This window comes from Seriola dumerili, unplaced genomic scaffold (assembly GCF_002260705.1).
Source record: "Seriola dumerili isolate Sdu_G_001 unplaced genomic scaffold, Sdu_1.0 BDQW01000091.1, whole genome shotgun sequence".
Lineage (NCBI taxonomy): Eukaryota > Metazoa > Chordata > Actinopteri > Carangiformes > Carangidae > Seriola > Seriola dumerili.
Window position 1 is genome coordinate 6,463,166 of NW_019174346.1, and position 18,140 is coordinate 6,481,305.

General features: G+C 39.7%; 1 protein-coding gene across 1 annotated transcript in view; it reads right to left on the reverse strand.

Moving 5' to 3' along the window:
- Positions 1-345: 345 nt before the first annotated feature.
- LOC111222294 (endothelial cell-selective adhesion molecule-like) overlaps positions 346-18,140 on the reverse strand; it is a 59,945-nt gene continuing 42,150 nt past the window's right edge. Inside the window, exons 2-7 of the mRNA XM_022745979.1 lie at positions 7,173-7,324; positions 5,206-5,407; positions 4,950-5,105; positions 4,018-4,140; positions 3,728-3,860; positions 346-2,964 (exon numbers count right to left, since the gene is read on the reverse strand). Of these exons, the coding sequence (XP_022601700.1) occupies positions 2,430-2,964; positions 3,728-3,860; positions 4,018-4,140; positions 4,950-5,105; positions 5,206-5,407; positions 7,173-7,324 (1,301 nt within the window). The 3' untranslated portion in view covers positions 346-2,429. The remainder of the gene's footprint in view (positions 2,965-3,727; positions 3,861-4,017; positions 4,141-4,949; positions 5,106-5,205; positions 5,408-7,172; positions 7,325-18,140) is intronic.

Here is an 18,140-nt window from a genome sequence, read left to right on the forward strand (position 1 = left end):
CAGATTGAATTCAGTGTCACCATTGATTAGGTTGTGCACTATCACATCTAATTAAAAAAATTAATGTAGTGGAGGAAGCTACACAAATAGTTCATTAAATATTTGTTACAGTGAATATGAATGGCAATATTCTTGGCTACGTTTACTGGCTCATTATGGCCAAGTTTGATTTCTGATAAATAGACACATTGATTATAAACTCCAGAAATAAGAAACTGAGTCAGTGCACCTCTAAGCTGTGAATCTGACAGACATAATTACTTTAAACAGACATTTTAGAAAATACACACACACACACACTCACACACACACACACATACACACATACACACATAAACACATACACACCTGATCATTTGTAATTTAATTGAAAATATTATACAAAGCATTTTCCATGAACATAAATATGGAGGATACAAGTGCACACTGCACATTAATGTCCACAGTTTAGGCCTACTGTATGAATAAGCACGTTTGGCCACCAGTTAGTCCACAGTAGTTATACAATCCATCAAGGTTCATAAGTCACTGACAGTGAGCCAGATCATAAAACTTTCAACATTTATTATTTATAAATTCTGCTCATGTGCTCTCATACTTTACTGTATAAAAATAAAGGTTTGTCTTGAATACATTTTAATATTCATAATGTACACTTTTTCAATGACCCATCCACAAGTTAACAGTGAGCTGTAACAACCCCTACCCGTCAAAATTATTTCCTCAACACTTTCTTCTTTCCCTTTTTTCTCTACTGCATTCATAACAATACAAACCCTTCACAGCTTCAAGATACAACTACATTTTGCTATCATCGTCCTGCCAAGCTTGTGTCAAACAGATGATATTCAGAATGAGTCTGTAAAGGAAGCTCAAACCTTTTCTTTTAACATCAAAAAACAAACATTACTCCAGTGTAATGACAATCCAGCATATGATGGGGATGTAGATCACTATCATGATACATATATATATATATATGTGTGTGTGTACTTTTTTTTCTTTTCAGACACAAATGATATTCAATGGGTATTTGTGTGACTTTAAAGTGGCCAGATCTCAATGCCCAAGTTGTGTAATAAAATTGATTTGTTCATGTTACGCTCTGGAAACATTCAAAGTAAATGTGTTCAGGCTGGAGCCATTCGGTTGCATTAGGGCTCTGCAATAAAGATCTCACCCCAGTGTGTCTCCCCCATCCTCTCATGACAGGAAATGGTACAAGATCACTAACTAACTAGGCACCTTCACGTTAGTCTTCTCATATCAGCTTTTTGTTGTCAATCAAATGGGAGAGAAGCTTTGTCTAAAAAGCAGAGAGCCTGTAGGTTATGGCAGTGAAAAAACGCTTGTGTCCCTACTGACCCTTGAAAACAAACTACAACATATAAAGAGAGCATGTTGACATAATGAAGTGATACATCCTGTATGTCTTTGGTTCAGTATCCAGTGTTGCAGGCAGACATATCACCTTTATCACATGTTCCATAAAAGCTGTGGGCAACAATATGCTCTGCTGTCTCATACACATTTAACAGAAAATAAATATCATATTTACAATTTCAATGCTGCAGGCAACTTTTAAATTATTACAACCCAGAGTTGTGGACGTATTAGCAAAGTCGTCACACTGCAGTTCTGAATAGTGCTCAATATTATAAGAAGCTTTTGCTAATCTGCGTTTGAAGAATTGAGTCTAAGAGCATTTTATAAGCTGAACCACTGACAGAAATGAAGCCAAAAAAGGATTAGGATATTTTTGAAATGCCAAACTTTTTCATTATATGTATAATGTTGTCTTATCTTTCTTTCCAAAAGTCTGCTCCAGAAACATAGCCATTAGAACATAGATCTTCATATATTACACCCAATTTAACTAACTTCCCTTTGTGCTTGCTCCTATTTTGGTCTTGATGAGTCCTCCTTTAGGTAGTTGTAGAAGTAGAGATGACAGCGCACAGCAGACCTGCATCACCAAGCCTCCAGTGATGATTCGGTTGCTGCTCACTCTGTGTCATTAGTATGGCAGGAGGAAAACAATAAGGTTTCTGGATGAAACATTTTAAAAGATACATTTGAAAAAAATAAACATTAGAAATGCATTGATAAAGTAGAAAAAAGGATACTGGACAGATGTATGAAAATCATGTCTATACACAGTTTGCAATGTATACAGTGCATACAGAATATAAAAGATTTAAATATACTTAAAGCAAGTAAACAGTCTGTGTCTGAAAGTCTTGCCATGAAAGCTTCTTGATTCAAAAGCATAAGTGAATTTGACATTTTCATCTATTGTATTTCTTTGCTAAATAGAAGTTAATGTGTTCCCTTAAAAAAAAATCAGCAGCTGACCCTTTCAGAGAGTAAAGGGACAGTATTCACTGTTCTTTTTGTCAACAGCACTGTTTTGCAAACACTGGCTGGCATTACACCAGAGATCCAGCCTGGTTCTGTGCAGGCACCATAATGGGCACCCCTCCCATACGGGTGATGTTGGAGGTGGTTACACCGGAGGTGGGCAGCAGTGGTGGGGAGGGAGTGGCCTGGAGCTGTAGCTGAGGCTGGCTGTAGGTCTGTGGCAGCGCCTGGGCCTGGGGCAGCTGGGTGTAGCGCTCTGGTCTGGGTAGGGAGCTCCCATTGGTGCTGGCCTCGGAGGAGACGGTCTGTCCGCGTGGCAGGGTGGTATTGTTGTTGTAGCTGTAGTGGGTGGGGGTGGAGGCTCCGTGATGACGGGACGGCCGGTAGCCGGCCATGCTGCCGGTGGCAGTGATGATGGAGGCGGTGTCTGAGGGTGGGCGTTGGGGGTACTGCTGCAGGTGGTGGTGGTTGTTGTGGTTGTGGGAGGGCTCTTTGTGGTGTGGGCTGGAGGCGATAGATGACAGGGTGCCGTTCTTGGAGATGATGTCCGAACCCATGCCACTCTTAGCCCAGGACACACGCTTGGGTGCCTGAGCGTCCTCCCTGGGGGTAGAGAGGACACAGGAGTTTAGCTATAGAAATGCATTAATTAAATCTGAAAGGCTCCCTTGGTCATTTTGCAAACACAGTCCCTAACTTCAGGCTTCAATATCAGATCATGAGATAAAACTTTTAGCCTTTAGCTTATTTATTAACATGTCAAATCTGCTCCTGTTCACACCGTAGAGACAACAAGCAGCCGGATAACTTTGATAACTGGACAAAAAAATCTGAATCTGATGCCTGTGAGCCAAGATCTGAGCTCATAATGAACCTGTTAGGGCCTTCTTCTATTATTTCTCCAGGGATTTATGGACGGCAGAGATCCAGCCACCACTATACGTGAGTGCATACATGAATTTCCCCTAGGGGATAAATAAAGTATCTATCTATCTATCTATCTATCTATCTATCTATCTATCTATCTATCTATCTATCTATCTATCTATCTATCTATCTATCTATCTATCTATCTATCTATCTATCCATCCATCTATCTATATACAAATAATGTACAGTACTGGTTGAAAACCCTAATATGAAACACAATTCACTGTTTAAGAACTTATACTGTCCCGTATACAGCTCTGATTTATAATTTGTACAAGATGTAAATCCTGTAAATTGATAATGGCTTCAAGAAAACTAAACCAACAGTCAACCACAGAACTTACAAACATCTCTGTTCAAGCTCATTTAGCCACCAGAGCATAACCACAGTTAATGTCATTTTAGCTTTATAGCTGCTGTGACCACATGAACTCACTTGATTTCGTTGGCGATGTCGTCCTCGCTGTCCCGTCGCCTCTTCACCACGAAAACGAGGCAGATGAGGAGGAGGAAGATGAAGCCGATCACTGAGCCCACTGTCGCTCCAGCGATCATACCAGCATTGGTGGCTGTTATCAGAGAACACACAAGGATTACATGTCACCAAAAGCACAAGCTGCAAATCTACATAACATTCAAACTGTATTGTTATTGGGGATGGCAAACAATATAACTTCCTGATTTTTATGAACACGATAGTTGTTTGTGTTGTTGCGTGGTACATACAGCTGATGATCTCCAGGTTGATGAAGCAGCTCTCTGAGCCGGCCGAGTTGCTGGCTGTGCACACGTACTTCCCCGACATGTTGCTGCTCAGGTTGCTCAGCTTCAGAGTGCCAGTCTTCTCATCTAGAACAGCATTGAACATGGAGGACTACAGTCAAGGACACAATCTACAACACAATGAAGTGTGCAAAAAGCGAAGGGTTCTGAATACTTCCTGAAACCACTGTACATGCACACTGTGTGGGCAATTTACTCCGTTATCAGTGTTTCTGCTTGCATTTGGGTGCATGCACAAACTACTGATGCTTCCATTTCTTTGACACATTAGACTGTGGACATTGCATATACTTTGTTTTATCTTTTTTATAGAATTATATCTTCCCATCTTCTTCTTTTAGTGTTGGTTTTGATGTCATCCAAAGGACTATGAACAAGACTATGTCAACTATGTGAGAGTCCCTGGAGGAACAGTCTCCAATAAGCTGTCTTAGTATCTAACTTTATTAAGTAGGTAATTTAACCAATCTCAATTTTGTATGCATGGAAATGAACTTAAATGTGAGCTATGTGATTGATGATGCCAAATATATTTTCACAAAGGCAGAAGGAGATGTGTTATATTATTATATATGTATTTTATTATATATTATTCAGCACTGCATTGAAAAATGAAAGAAACATGAAGTTTGGGAACACAATAAACAAGTACTGAAATATAAATAAAAAAAGAACACTAGTTTTTACTTAATATTACAAGCCATATCTTGTATAACACACATCAAAGGAGCACACACACACACACACACACACACACACACACACACACACACACACAAAACAAAAAAACAAAAACAAAAAACAATTCCTTTAAAATTAGCCTATACCCTTTTGAGATGGACCAAATCTTCCAAGTGAAGATTTTTTTTACTCACTGAGCATGGGTGAAAAGAAGACCTCAGACGTGGGACTGGTTTTCCTCCACTTGTACATGGGAAGGGGTTTCCCAGAGCTGGACTTGCAGCTCAGAGTCACATTTCCTTTCAGCACCGGCTTTCCTGATAGAGAGCACTTAGGAACAGAAGGAGGGACTGAAGGGAGGTGAGAGGATTATAAAATGTTAATTTTGTTAGATCATACAACATATTGTGTGTAATTTAGTCTTTGTCATAAGCAGAATCTTTATCTTACCCTTTACATCCAGACTGAGCTCGGCAGTGAGGCCGGGGCCATCAGGAATGATGACCTGGCAGAGGTAGCGACCTGAGTCAGACTCCCGTGTGTTGTTGATGTACAGTGACACGTCCCGTGAAGGCATGCTGGTGGTGAAACCAACCCGGCCCTTAAAATGGAAACTCCCCACACTCATGGTACCTTTGGTGTAGGCGATGATCTGGACGAGAGAAAAGGGAGCCAGTGTCAGACGTAAAGAAACAGAAAATAAAAGCACAAAACTTTAACAACAAGAAGAGGAACCAGTTTCATTGAGATTCATGTCAATATGATTGCATTTGCCAGTTATCCTGGGTCAAAAGAATCAGAGGGATTTTAAATCCTAACATCTCTTGTCCAGGAAATTGTGATTGGCATTTCTCGAACATTTGGACTGATAAAGTCTTCTCACAGAATCCATCGACCTGGGATTTAAAAGACTTGTACTGTATTACCCGTTTTAGGTTGGATTTTAGGAAGATGTGATGTGACACAATGTGACACTGATGTGATGCTGGATCAGGGTTTAGGCAGAAAATAAATGCAAACTAGTGAGATCTCATACTTGTGATTGTTTTTTGAATATTTACTCTCATACACACTGCAGTCGTTAGTCCCCTGAATACTAACCAGCAGCTGAGGCAAATCCCATAGAGGTTTTTATTTCAAATGTGTATTAATCATAGACTGTATATATAGATGGACGTAACCTCTGTGACATCACCCATAGGTTTCTGAAGAGCAGGTTTTGAAGCTCAGAGTGGGCTGCTCCGTCATCACCATCTTGGCAGTGTCTGACTCCACCCCTAACTCCCAAAATAGGCAAAGAGGTGGGGCGTTTAAAGTTGGACATTTTAACATGAGAGTTTAAGGGGATTGACTCACTTTTGGAGTCAGCCTCAAGTGGTGATTTGAGGAACTGCAGCTTTTTGCACTTAAGTGTTGGCTTCATTTTTCAGCCCCAAAGGTTGCCACTTGGTATTAATCCACAGCTGAAAGTAGTCCCCAACAAATGCAGTATTTCCACCAGTTTTTTGTGATGTCTGCTAAAAACAGTGCCCATTTGACTTAGAAAATTATTTAGCTTTCATAAAAAAAACTATGATTTTCTCCATATTAGTAAGTACCATTGAACAGACCTCAAACTTGGACGTGATTACCTCACATTAGGTGCTGAACTGTGTACCATACTTATCTGGCTGTACTCTCTACAGAGATTGTGGGAGAGCTTTGAAGCAGGGAGATTTTGTTCTTTTTATTTGTCTCTTTGGCTCCGAATTAAGGTGAAGCAGAGTGAGACAGTGGACGGCTGTCCAGGCAAAAAAAAAAAGCCTCACTTTTAATCAACTGTGTCTTTTCCAACTCTCTGAGTTCTCTGTTCCCCTGTTTTCTTTTTGATTGTGATCCTCTTTTGGGTCGTCCATCTGTACAGCTCAATAATCTGACCCAGGCAGATACGTAAACTGAGCCACAGCCAGGTCCCCAGACAACGTGTAAAAACACAATATAGGAGGGGTTGAGGTTGAGGAGGGGGCTGTTCAGCTGGGCTTGTTATGCAAAATTCCTCTGCTTCATTTAATGTTTTACTGCAACAGCGATTTCACAAATAATCTGATTTGTAAAGCACATCTACCCTAGCCTTAATGTTATAAAACAAACACATGCACAGTTGCTAGAGTAAAGCAGTAAAGAAATATTACAGTGCTTGTATGAAAGCTTTAAGCCTTGTTTGTCTTGGATTAATTTCTAAGGGTTTACAAAAGAAGAGCTTTGCCAGATTAACAGTATAAGAACAAGCAAACATCCTTCATAACGGTAATCCCAGATATCATAGCCACAGATGGCTAAGTAAAAAGATTTTACTGGTGTGCTGTAGATATACTGTAGATATCACTTCAATGGTTCCATATATGACTGTTAGTAGGGTCCCCCCCTCACTTCCTCACCAGCTGGGTGCTGTTAGAGACAAAGTTCCACAGAATAGTGTTGGTGCTCAGGTCAGTGCCTGGCTGTGTGCTGTATGAGGCCCTCAGCACCACTATCTGACCCTTGATCACATCCATACTGGTCTGGGGCATCTGGATCTGGGCTAAAATGCCTGAGTAGAGAAAGGTGGAGAAAAGAAAACTGTCAGTATGAGCCTTCTGCAAACCTGACCATCTTATTGTCCACTTTTATGAAAGAACGGCACTGAAAACTTGCAAAGCCGACACGGTATATACTGTATGTGGCTTTCAATAACACTAGACACTTTATAGGTCATGCAAAATTGTCCCAAACACACATATAGATAAGTATATGACCTGTAAAAATGAACAGTGGTAAGGACATTTGACAAGCCACAACTGATAACAACATCATCCATATCCAAACACAATTCTCTCTACTTAGCACTGAAACTCTTGCAGGAATAATCCAAACACAAAGCTGAGTGTGAAATGCACAACATAAAACACACATAACAATTAACATTTTTCAACAATTGTCTTTGAAAGGAATTGGGGGAAAAAGATCTTAAGCTTATTTGTCATTATGAAATTCTTTCCTGACTCTGCTCCTACCAACCAGAGTTTGGAGAACATCCATGCAGACATTTTTTAGTACACATCTTCTGAGACGCCGTTACTGACCGGCCGAGCAATGAGCTCTCTGTACAACAGCTTTTTTTTTTTTTCCATCTCTAAAACATTTGATCTGAGGGAATTATAAGTGACGTTGATATGTGACGCTGATACGAGAGCAAAAATTTTAAAAAAAGATAAGAACTCATTTGGGGCTCAAATGCAAATGTAAAAAAGGCAAAGACAAAGGGAAATATCTGAGGTGGTGATGCTGTTAACTGATATTAACCGTTGCAGAGATGATTAAGGGTCAAAATAATCACCTCTCTATTTATTTACCTCACTACAGGCACAGTAGAAATGACCTTAACGGTGGGTCGCACAAATTTCTCATGAAGCATGTTATCACACATCATAGTAATAGACAAGGTGTAATAGTAGTATCTCCTTATGGATGTGATCTTCTTCTTTATCACTGGTCCATTGATCATAGGGAAAACCAATAAGGAATAATGGATTCAGCTCATTAGTATCTCTAATAACATGAACACTGAGTTGATTTCTGCATTCAGCACCTCAGTTCAAGGTTAAACTATAAGCTAAATAAAATAAAGAACAAAGAAGAAGCTTGTGGACTCATCTTATCTGTAGTGGCCTGAAATGAACTACTAAGGGCTCATTGGCAGACGAGAATGTAGTGTGTATTTATGACCAGAAGGGGGCAGCAGAGTCAAAACAGATCGGCTCTGTGGGAACATATGTGAAATACATTTTTTTTTCATGTTTCTGTTAACATTTTTTTTTCTGTTATAGCCACTTTCAAATGATGTCGAAAGTACTGCACATGTTAGACAGAGACAGTGTTTGTTAAATCTCATTTACTTCATTTCTGTTTACCCAAATAAATACCTAAGATGAAGTGGATCATGTTTTAAGTCAACAGAAAATACACATCTCCCCTTTTACTTATGTCCATTGCAGCAAACATGAGAGACAGAGATAGTATAGAAGAAGATGAATATCGCAGGGAGGTGATACACACACTCACTCTCCCCTGATGTCCCCATATTCTCTCTCATCTACAACCTCTCCACCTCTCCTCCAGACAGGATTTCTCTTTGTCTGTCAGTCTCTTCCCCTCTAATTATATTCCTTATGAACAAATCCAACATGGAGGAAAGGTGTACCTGAGTAGTGTTTGATGAGTGTCATGTACCTTTTGGTTAAGTGTGTATGCATGTGGGTGTGTGTTCATCAGAAATATGGCAGGTGAAGGCCTACGTTTTAAAAATTGATGGTACATTTACCCAAACACTTCACTGATTACATTGCACTTCAAAAATAGAGTAAATCTGCACACTAACTATGCACCATGCATACTGCATTAGCCTGCTTCAGCATGACATTCCTACTAATTAGTACCATTGTTTGGGTGCCACAATTGTCACTAACTAGAATATTTCCCCATGCACAGGAAGTGATGCAATTAAATGTAAGTGAAAAGTCAAACCCAAAATTGAGCGAATGTTCTGTCCGGAGTAATCTGTGACAGCTGAACCTCTTCACTACCTCTGCATCTGCTGGACTCCTGCTACAAAAAAGAAACTTGGTCTAACTAATCTCATGGTGCATGACTTCTGGGTATTGAAGTCCCCAGCATTCAAATAGTTGCCTCAGGCTTGCTGTCATTTGGGGCCACCAACTTGGAAAGTTCCCTGGTGCAGATTCAAAGTCACATTTTTAGAAGTGTCCTGCTTGTTTAATCCGTTTTTCCCTCTGAAACTGAATGTTTGTTTTGGTGATTTCAAACACTTTAATTATAACAAAACGAAGAAATAAAGTGAACTACAAAACACATTATTATAGAGCATGTATTTTCTTTTTGTGCATTTTTGCATTTTGCAAAAAATTGCATTTGCAGTTGCATTTTAAATCTTCCATATATGAAAACAGTGAACCTGTAGAACATCAGATAAAGATAGTGGTGATATAAAGCTCTTACTGATTTTAGTTGAGTTTTTATTTACAGCTCCTGTTAGAGTGGACATTATGTCACATTTAAAAAATAAATAAGTATATACATCCTACAACTAAATTTGAGGCAGATTCCCTGAAACAAGATGATTAGCTTTGGAAATAAAGATAGGTTGAAAAAATCTGCTCCCCGATTTTAAAGGTCCCACATTGTATAAAGTGAGATTTCCATGTGTTTTTTAATTATAAAGCAGGTCTAGCTTCTATATTAATACTGTGAAACTAACAAAGCATTAAGTCCACAGAGAAATGCATACAGCCTGTATTCAGACACCAAGCATTAAAACAAGCCGCCAGGACTTTTGTTACTTTGTGATGTCACAACAAAGCAGTCACTGCTCTCAGCCATGCCCCAAACCCCGCCCATCTGGACCCACAATCCAACCTTTCAGGATTTGGTTTCTCTAAGTGTTTAACTGAAATCTGCTATATTATTATTTGATCACTCAGAAAACAGTGGGCCAATCAGAAGAGAGGGTTAGAGCCTCCTCTCTTTTGATTGGCTCATCGACCTGTTGTTACTAGAGCTCCAGAGAGAAGCCTGAGAGAGGAGATGTAAAACTACAGTGAGATGATTTTTGGCTTTTAAAACCACAAATATATCTCCTTATGGATCAACACTTCAAATAAAACACAGAAAAGTGTAAAATATAGAACCTTTAAGTAAAATCCTAGAGTCAATATCAAATGAATGATGTTATTTCTAATGAACACCTCTTATGTTTTCTTGGCACAGGTGAAATTACAACTGCAACAATGCACCATGTAAAGCGATCCCTGCAGAGGGAGGCATAGATATCAGTTTCTCTGTCACCGTGGAGACGGATGGGGCAAATAGGTGACAGAGAGAGACAGAGAACATGTAGGCTTCACTCCTTTGGGAATACTGTTGCTAACAAAGAGTCGAGCTAATGAAGTCATTATGATATGGACAGGTTTAAGAGAGGAAAGGAATCAAGGAATCTTAGTGAAGAAGGAGAGAAATATGAAACAAGAGGAGAGATAGAGGAGAAGAGAACAACATGAAGAGAGAGTCATTGTGTCAGTTGCTCTTTAGACCCTAAGAAGATTTGCTGAAGCAGAGAGAGCCAGACCTCTTGTTGGAGAGGTCCTGACTGATGGGTGGATGTGAGGGCGTAGGTTTGGCTTTATCTTTAGTAGGGACATTTTTTGCCAGATGGTCAAAATAATATGTTCAAATAATATGTTCATTTTCTCTCTGTCTCTCTTGTGAACGCATGCACATAAAGAGCCTGACTCTACAGAAAGTCTACTTGAATGTTGAAATTGGACTTGACTTGTAATCACATTTTTTTTTCTCTGATTTCAAACAGACATTTTAGATCTTTTTAATTAATAGAATGATATGGCATGATAAAAATAAATATAGTAGACAGTAGCAGCGCGCACAACCCCAAATACTCCAGCGATGTATCAGGTGCACGATCATTGCTATCTAAACAGAACAAAAGGATAAATAGTCTTTTTGTTTGATGTGGGGCAAAGACCGAATGCGTTTCTGCTATAGGCCATCACAACCGTCAAGAAAAAAATAATAGAAAATAACAATAAAGGAAAATAAAAGTTTAAAACCGTGCAGGTGCTGGTGAGCTCGTCTATCTGCTGTGAGCCATGTTCAAATTCATGAAAGTTTCATCACAGAACCACAACCATGCTCGATCTCATGCTCTCAATTATATTAAAAAACTATTATAATTCATTGGGGCTAATGCATTGGGGCTAATGCAGCAACACAGACTGACAAACTGTGCTCGCTCTGTGTTGCTGTGTTGCTGCATTCAGAAGAAAATGACGCCTGACATTCACGAACAAATCAGCTGGACGAGCTGTGGCTAATTTACTTGTCTTGATGTCTTAATGACTCATATGCAGTCAGAACTCACGGGAAAAGGAGGAGGGAGGCAATAAACAGTAAATATCTCTACAACTAATTTCAAAAATACATGTTTGACATTGTTAGTGACGGCTGACCTCAGCTGTTACCAACAACTAATGATCATTTTGTCTAGTGAGGATGTTTTCAAGAGGGACATCAGAGGCTCAGCTGTTTCTGGTGAGTCCAGCTTTGCGTGGATATGGTGCTTACTCACTACTCTGGAAAGGAAAATGTATTTTGTTCTTAACCTGCAGTTCAGGACCTGTAGTGACTTCCCACCCAGCCACCAGCATTTCATTGGAGAAAATGGGGCCAAATCTTCAGCTCCTCATTAGTGTGGATGGGCTGCTCTTCATGATTTAGTCTGATCAGATTGGCATTTTTTTTTTTTATATATAAAAATCTTGCCAAGTGCTGCTTTAAGGAGATTTTCTGAAAGAAATCCGATGAGAGTGCACCGGAGAGATGGAAAATAGAGGGATAAATAGAGAAAAGAACAAAGCCATGGGGATCACATTCATAACATTCACTCTTCACTCTTAATTTGGTCAGTGAGGCTTAATCTTTCCCGTTGTGGCAGGTCTGAAATCCAGCCTGCAGGCTCCAGGACGATTGGCTTTAAATATTCCATGGTGACTGATGGCGAGGCAGATGGGAGCGAGTTCGCACAGTGTGAAGAGAATAAAGTTAGTAATGAGGTCTGGATGTGCCACACTGGAGGAAAAAGGGGAATTTCTTTCTGATTCAACAAGGTGTTTCATGGTTAGGTAGGTGCACAAGCTTTTATTCATCTTTCTGTCTGTATAGGTGAGTGTGCACTTGTATCAGGACCTGCTGGTGCAACTTCAAGAAAACATCAGAGTAGGATTAAGGTAAAAACTTGATATAGGAAAGTGGCATTCACTGAAGGTAGTAATCAGGGACATACAGTACGAGTTAAACATGTAAAACAACAGGGACAAGATTTGGCAGTGGATGGTAGTGAAGTGATTACGATTCTGACTGGCACATACAAACAAACCCCCCAAAAGTTTGTTTCTAAACTGTATAACTGTTTAAATTCATTATATGCTTATATGCTAAATAGAAAATGGGAAGCAGAACTGAATATTAAACCATCAGAGGGTGTTTGGCATTCACACAACAATCTTCAACTAGTTCTAAAAGATGGTGAGAATTTGGCTGGAAAAATCTCATTCGCTTTTTCACCACACCTCATATAAAAAGTAAACAAAACGAAAACAGCAGCCATGTTGGAGATTGAGCAGGCACATGAGCCAATCCCTCACATATCTTTTGGTCATGTGCAAAAATACAAACATTTTGGGACAGTGTCACTCAGAGAATGGAAGAAATTTTAAACTACAAAATTCCTGGTGATGTTATAGAAAAGAAGGACACCTATCTCTTTAAAAGTAAAAAGGTCATCACTAGGAACTGGTTGAAATGGGATCCCCTAGGGCCAAGACAATGGCTGGACATTGTAGACAAAATATACTCCACTTTTCACCTGTAAGCTAGAGCGGGGACCTTCAAACAAATGACAAACAACAACAACAACAACAACAATAATAAAAAAAGAACAATAGGGTTGTGTCTAGTTTCACTTGGTGGGGCTAAAACTCAAAATACTGATCTGCGTGGGTTTACAGTCATCTCAGCTACTCAGCAACATCATCATAGTTTCACAGAACTTTATCAGTAATGTTTTAGGTCACCACTGTGTCATTTACGGATGGGTGCTGGCAGAGGACTGAGGAGAAACTCTTACTTCATGAGCCTAAAGAATGACAAAATGACTCCACTCCGTCTTAGTCTCTGATTTCATTAAAGCCTCTGAAAACTTTTTCACTTTTTTCTCAATCAGCTACTAACAATGAGCAACAAGCTCCTACAAGACAGACACAGGTTTCTGCCTCATTTCGATTGGTTTTAGTTGTCATAAGAGGTTACTGTATTTATGTTGTTGACTGTGCTCTCTTCACTGGTTTGAAGTGGGTGGGGCTCCATTGGAAAAAGGTGATGTCACAAACTTCCGTGTACCAATCATGATAGAGCAAAGTATGTAAATTGTGGGTGTAGAAGCAGATTGGCTGAGATTCTGACTGTTCAAATTTTAACAGATTGTAACTACTCACTTACTCTAAGTCATAAAAATGTAACATTTACACTTTAAGTGGTTTATTTAAGCAACACTAATTCAATGGGCATAAAAATCAACTTAAACGTACATTTTTCTACTGATTAGTAAAGTTTGCTACTGAGTATTCAGCAAGATTGCATAAAAAATGAAAACAGAATGAATGAAACAAAAACAAAACTGCACTTGTTCACTTTATAATATTCATGTTGGCACTATGAACATATTGTACACCTCCACCAACCAGAAATGTTGCAGGAAATATGGTCACAATCTCCCTTTATGTTCCTGAGTTACAGCATTGAATAATGACCAGAGGTGTTTCTGCAGAACATTATGATGTCACAGTGAAGTTGCCCTTTGACCTTTTATGATATAAAATGTCATCACTTCATCATTTCATCCTAATAGAACTTTGTGTTAAATTGTGTCATAATTAGCGGATGAATTGGTGAGTTACTTTCAAAAACATGTTTTGTGAGATCACAGTGACCTTTGACCTTTGACCACCAAAATCTAATCAGTTCATCCTTTGTGCCAAATTTGAAGAAGTTCCTCAGGGAGTTACTGAGATAGCATGTTCACAAGAATGGGGCGAACAGACTGACGGATGGGCGGATGGAAACATAACGCCTCCGGCCCTGGCTAGAGTAAGGTATTCAGTTTAAATTTATCATTATCAAATTATCAATTCTATTGTATTTCGTTTTCTGAAAGCTGTTGGGGAAAAAGTTTTCCACAACAATTCTGTTAAACAGGCCAGGATATTACGTACAATTCTACTTTAACTCTTTCAATGTAATGTTCTTCAGTCACAGTAAACTATTTCCTGGTAGCGAAACAATGAGATTGGCTCATAACGTCCCATCACTGAGAGCAACAATAAAGTCCGGCTGTTTCATTGTTATTGAGAGCGGCAGTAAAAACCGAGCTTTGGAAAACAACCAAAGAGGACGACACTGGCCACACATTATTCATGCGTCAGTATGTGTTAAATTCACCCAGTCTCAGTTATGTGTATGATGTGTATGTAGTTGTAATACAGCTAAGGACTCGCAATACGGTGCAAGTATACGGATAGGACATGAGCCAACATCAGATGAAGCTGTCATCACATTCCTCGGTTTCGGCGTGTGAACCTCAGAGCCAAGTGTGTATTGTACATATGAGTCTGTTGGCATTCCTCTGTGCGCTAAGGAGGCTGTTCTTTCCCTTGATGATAGTTTGCTGTGTGTGTGTTTCTGTATGTCCAAATCTCCTAATTACAGGAAACACTTTAAATTGAGGCTGTTTACTTCTACAGGCCTCACTGTAGATAAAGCAGAAGCTTGGCAGCCTTTGATGAGGGTGACCTTAACTAGCGTCTTTCATGTTAAAAAGACAGGCGGGGTGGGTTAGTCGCTTCCTCTGAGAGTGTTATCAGCTACTTTGAGTAAACTTCTATGGTGAGCGAGGTGGAGAGGAAGATGGAAAATACATCTCATCATGGTCTTATATGTGAAGAAGAAGCTTCAGGAAAAAAATCTAATGACTAACTACAACAGCCTCATTAAAGAAGGAGAGTGAAGATATGAAAAGATGACAGGAAGAGAACAAGAGTGATTAAAGACAGAGAGAGAGAGAGAGAGAGAGAGAGAAAGAGAGAGAGAGAGAGAGAGAGAGAGAGAGAGAGAGGAGGAAGAAAGATTACATATGATCTGGATGATCTGCAGTGAGAAGTAGTTCAGTTTGAAAAGATGTCCCCATGGAGGGCGACTGCATCCTCTCTCTGGAGGCTGGGTGGAGATGTGATGCTATGCTCTCTCATGGAGATAAACCACTGAACCAAGTCAACCCAAATATCACCAGATCTAACTTTGGATTACAGGGTCCCTCTGTCATCAAAGCAGGAGCAAGTACGTATGAGGGGTTAGCTCAAATGACAAAATTATGCCATGTTACTGATGTTAAGATGAACGTCTGCATGTAGCAGTTTCATGTCAGGAAGCTGTGGTGACTCTGAGGTGTCACAGAAGCTTTCAGGCGGATGGAAAAGGTTCAGAAACTCAGTTTGAGAGACAGACTAGTGTACTTGTTTGTTTGCCTCAGAAAGCTGCAGCTCTACTTCCGTCCTCGGACAGGTCACAGGTGGTGTCAGATGTGTGTATACACTGTCTTAGCAAAAGTGTGGTTCCTTGTACTGTATGTATTATTAAATGTAAAGTGAGGACAGTGTGAGTGAGACGTCTGTGTGGTGTGGTTCGACTGAGTGGTGTGACGTTTGTGACAAACTGTGTCAACTGGATCTGTGGGGAAATATTACTGAATAATGTATTCATATTCATTCATACATCCCTAGTACTCAAAACTGCTAATGCAAATTAAAATGTGAATTTCCCGGCTCGCTGATTTACTTCCCTTTTGTTTTAATGCACACACAGTTTCCAACCACGCCTGACATATATTACGCACAGCAGTGCTTTATGTAGTGTGCATTAGTTAAGCATTCACATTAACAGAAATAACTTTTATATTCGACACTGAATTATTTAGTCACATCCATAACACCACACTTTTCACTGCTGAAACACAAAGAGAAAGTAGCTACTTTAACTTTCACCCATCACCTCTAACATGGAAAAATGTGAATACACAGTGTATGAATACTTAAGTACTGTAATGATGTGATCTAATTAGGTAATAAACCTTTAATTTCATTTGTCTTCAATGCAAATTTTCAGATTTATAGTTAATACTGTTTAGAGAAGTGACCTACATTGTTGTGCCTGGTTATAAGCTGCAACACACTCACTCAGACAGAAAAGATTGACTTTGTAGCACAGGTTGGTTCCACTAAGATTCAGGGATTTTAGTCAAGCGCAACATTAGCAGCACATTTACACACAGACAGAACAAAAACACTTCATCATGAATAATTGATGGCAGAAAAGTGAGCGCGGAGAAAAAAAGACACACTGAAACATTGGCCCAGTCTGCATGCAATCAAATCAAGTCCAAACGTCTGCTTTAAAGTCAGTCAGAGCAAAAGCTGAAAGCTGGAAACTGCGAAGAGAATTCAGGCTGGCACGAAAAATGTAAATCAAGTGCCCATGTATGATAAGAACAGGTGGTGAACACAAGCCTGTGGGCCCCATTATTGACCCACCTTCCCTCCCAATCAATGGCCACGCTCTACTGACTCCTCACATATCCAGAAATTAACCAGAATTCCTCTCTGTACCGTGAGAAAAAAAAAAAAATCACTTGAATCTTACTATAGTTGTGTGAACATTTGGTTCAAGAGTACTCAAACGCACACACACACACACACACACACACACACACACACACACACACAGACACACACATCACACACACACACACACACACACACACTGAGCTTCTCAGTCACACAGAGGACTCAGGGCTGGAGAGCGAGGCAGAGCTCATCATCTGATAACCGAGCGAGCGCCGGTCTTTTCAGTATAATTAAAGCATAGACACAGCGGTGAGACTCTCAGAGAGAAAGAATGTGTCATCTCTGTCCTCGAGCTGCTAAACTACCAGCCACTCATCAGCTGGGCACACCAAGCGAGCAAGAGAGAGAGAGAGAGAGAGAAGAGGAGGATAGAAACATCTGCTTAATTGGCGGAGCAGAGATAGTGTGAGGGCAGGAGGGTCAGCAGTGTGTGTGTTTGTTGCTGTAGAAATCTGCATGTGTGTTCATATGTTTATGTATATACCTACAATACGCAACTCCACTGCTGGACTCCCCCTCGACAGCTGCAAATGTGTCTTGGGTTGCATACTGAATACTTCAGCATCTGAATTCACGCTGCACTCTGACTGCTAAAATGATACGTAGAGTCTGCTGTGCTGTGTGGAAGGTCCTGTTGTCCTTGCACATTGTCCGATACTATGTTCAGTATTTATCATAGTCACCATGGTCAATGTTTACATGCACATAATAATGTGGCGATGCAATGAGTGACCTTCATTACTGTTTACATGTGGCCTGCACTAATTATAGTTTCTTTAACATTAGATTTTGAAAATTACTATTAAGCTAAATACATGTTTAATTGAAGAATGAGTTAATTTCTTGAGGAGCTGAGTGATTAGAGAAACTTGACTCTGATGTAGAGGGTCAGCCTGTTTGCCAGTGAGGAAAAACTTTCATCACCATTGACCATTAGACAATCAGATGTTCCATGTTTCCCTAGTGTAATCATTTGATTTAATATACAATGATTCTGAGTGTAAAATGAAAAATGGATCAGATGTTAATTGCTGCAACTCACAG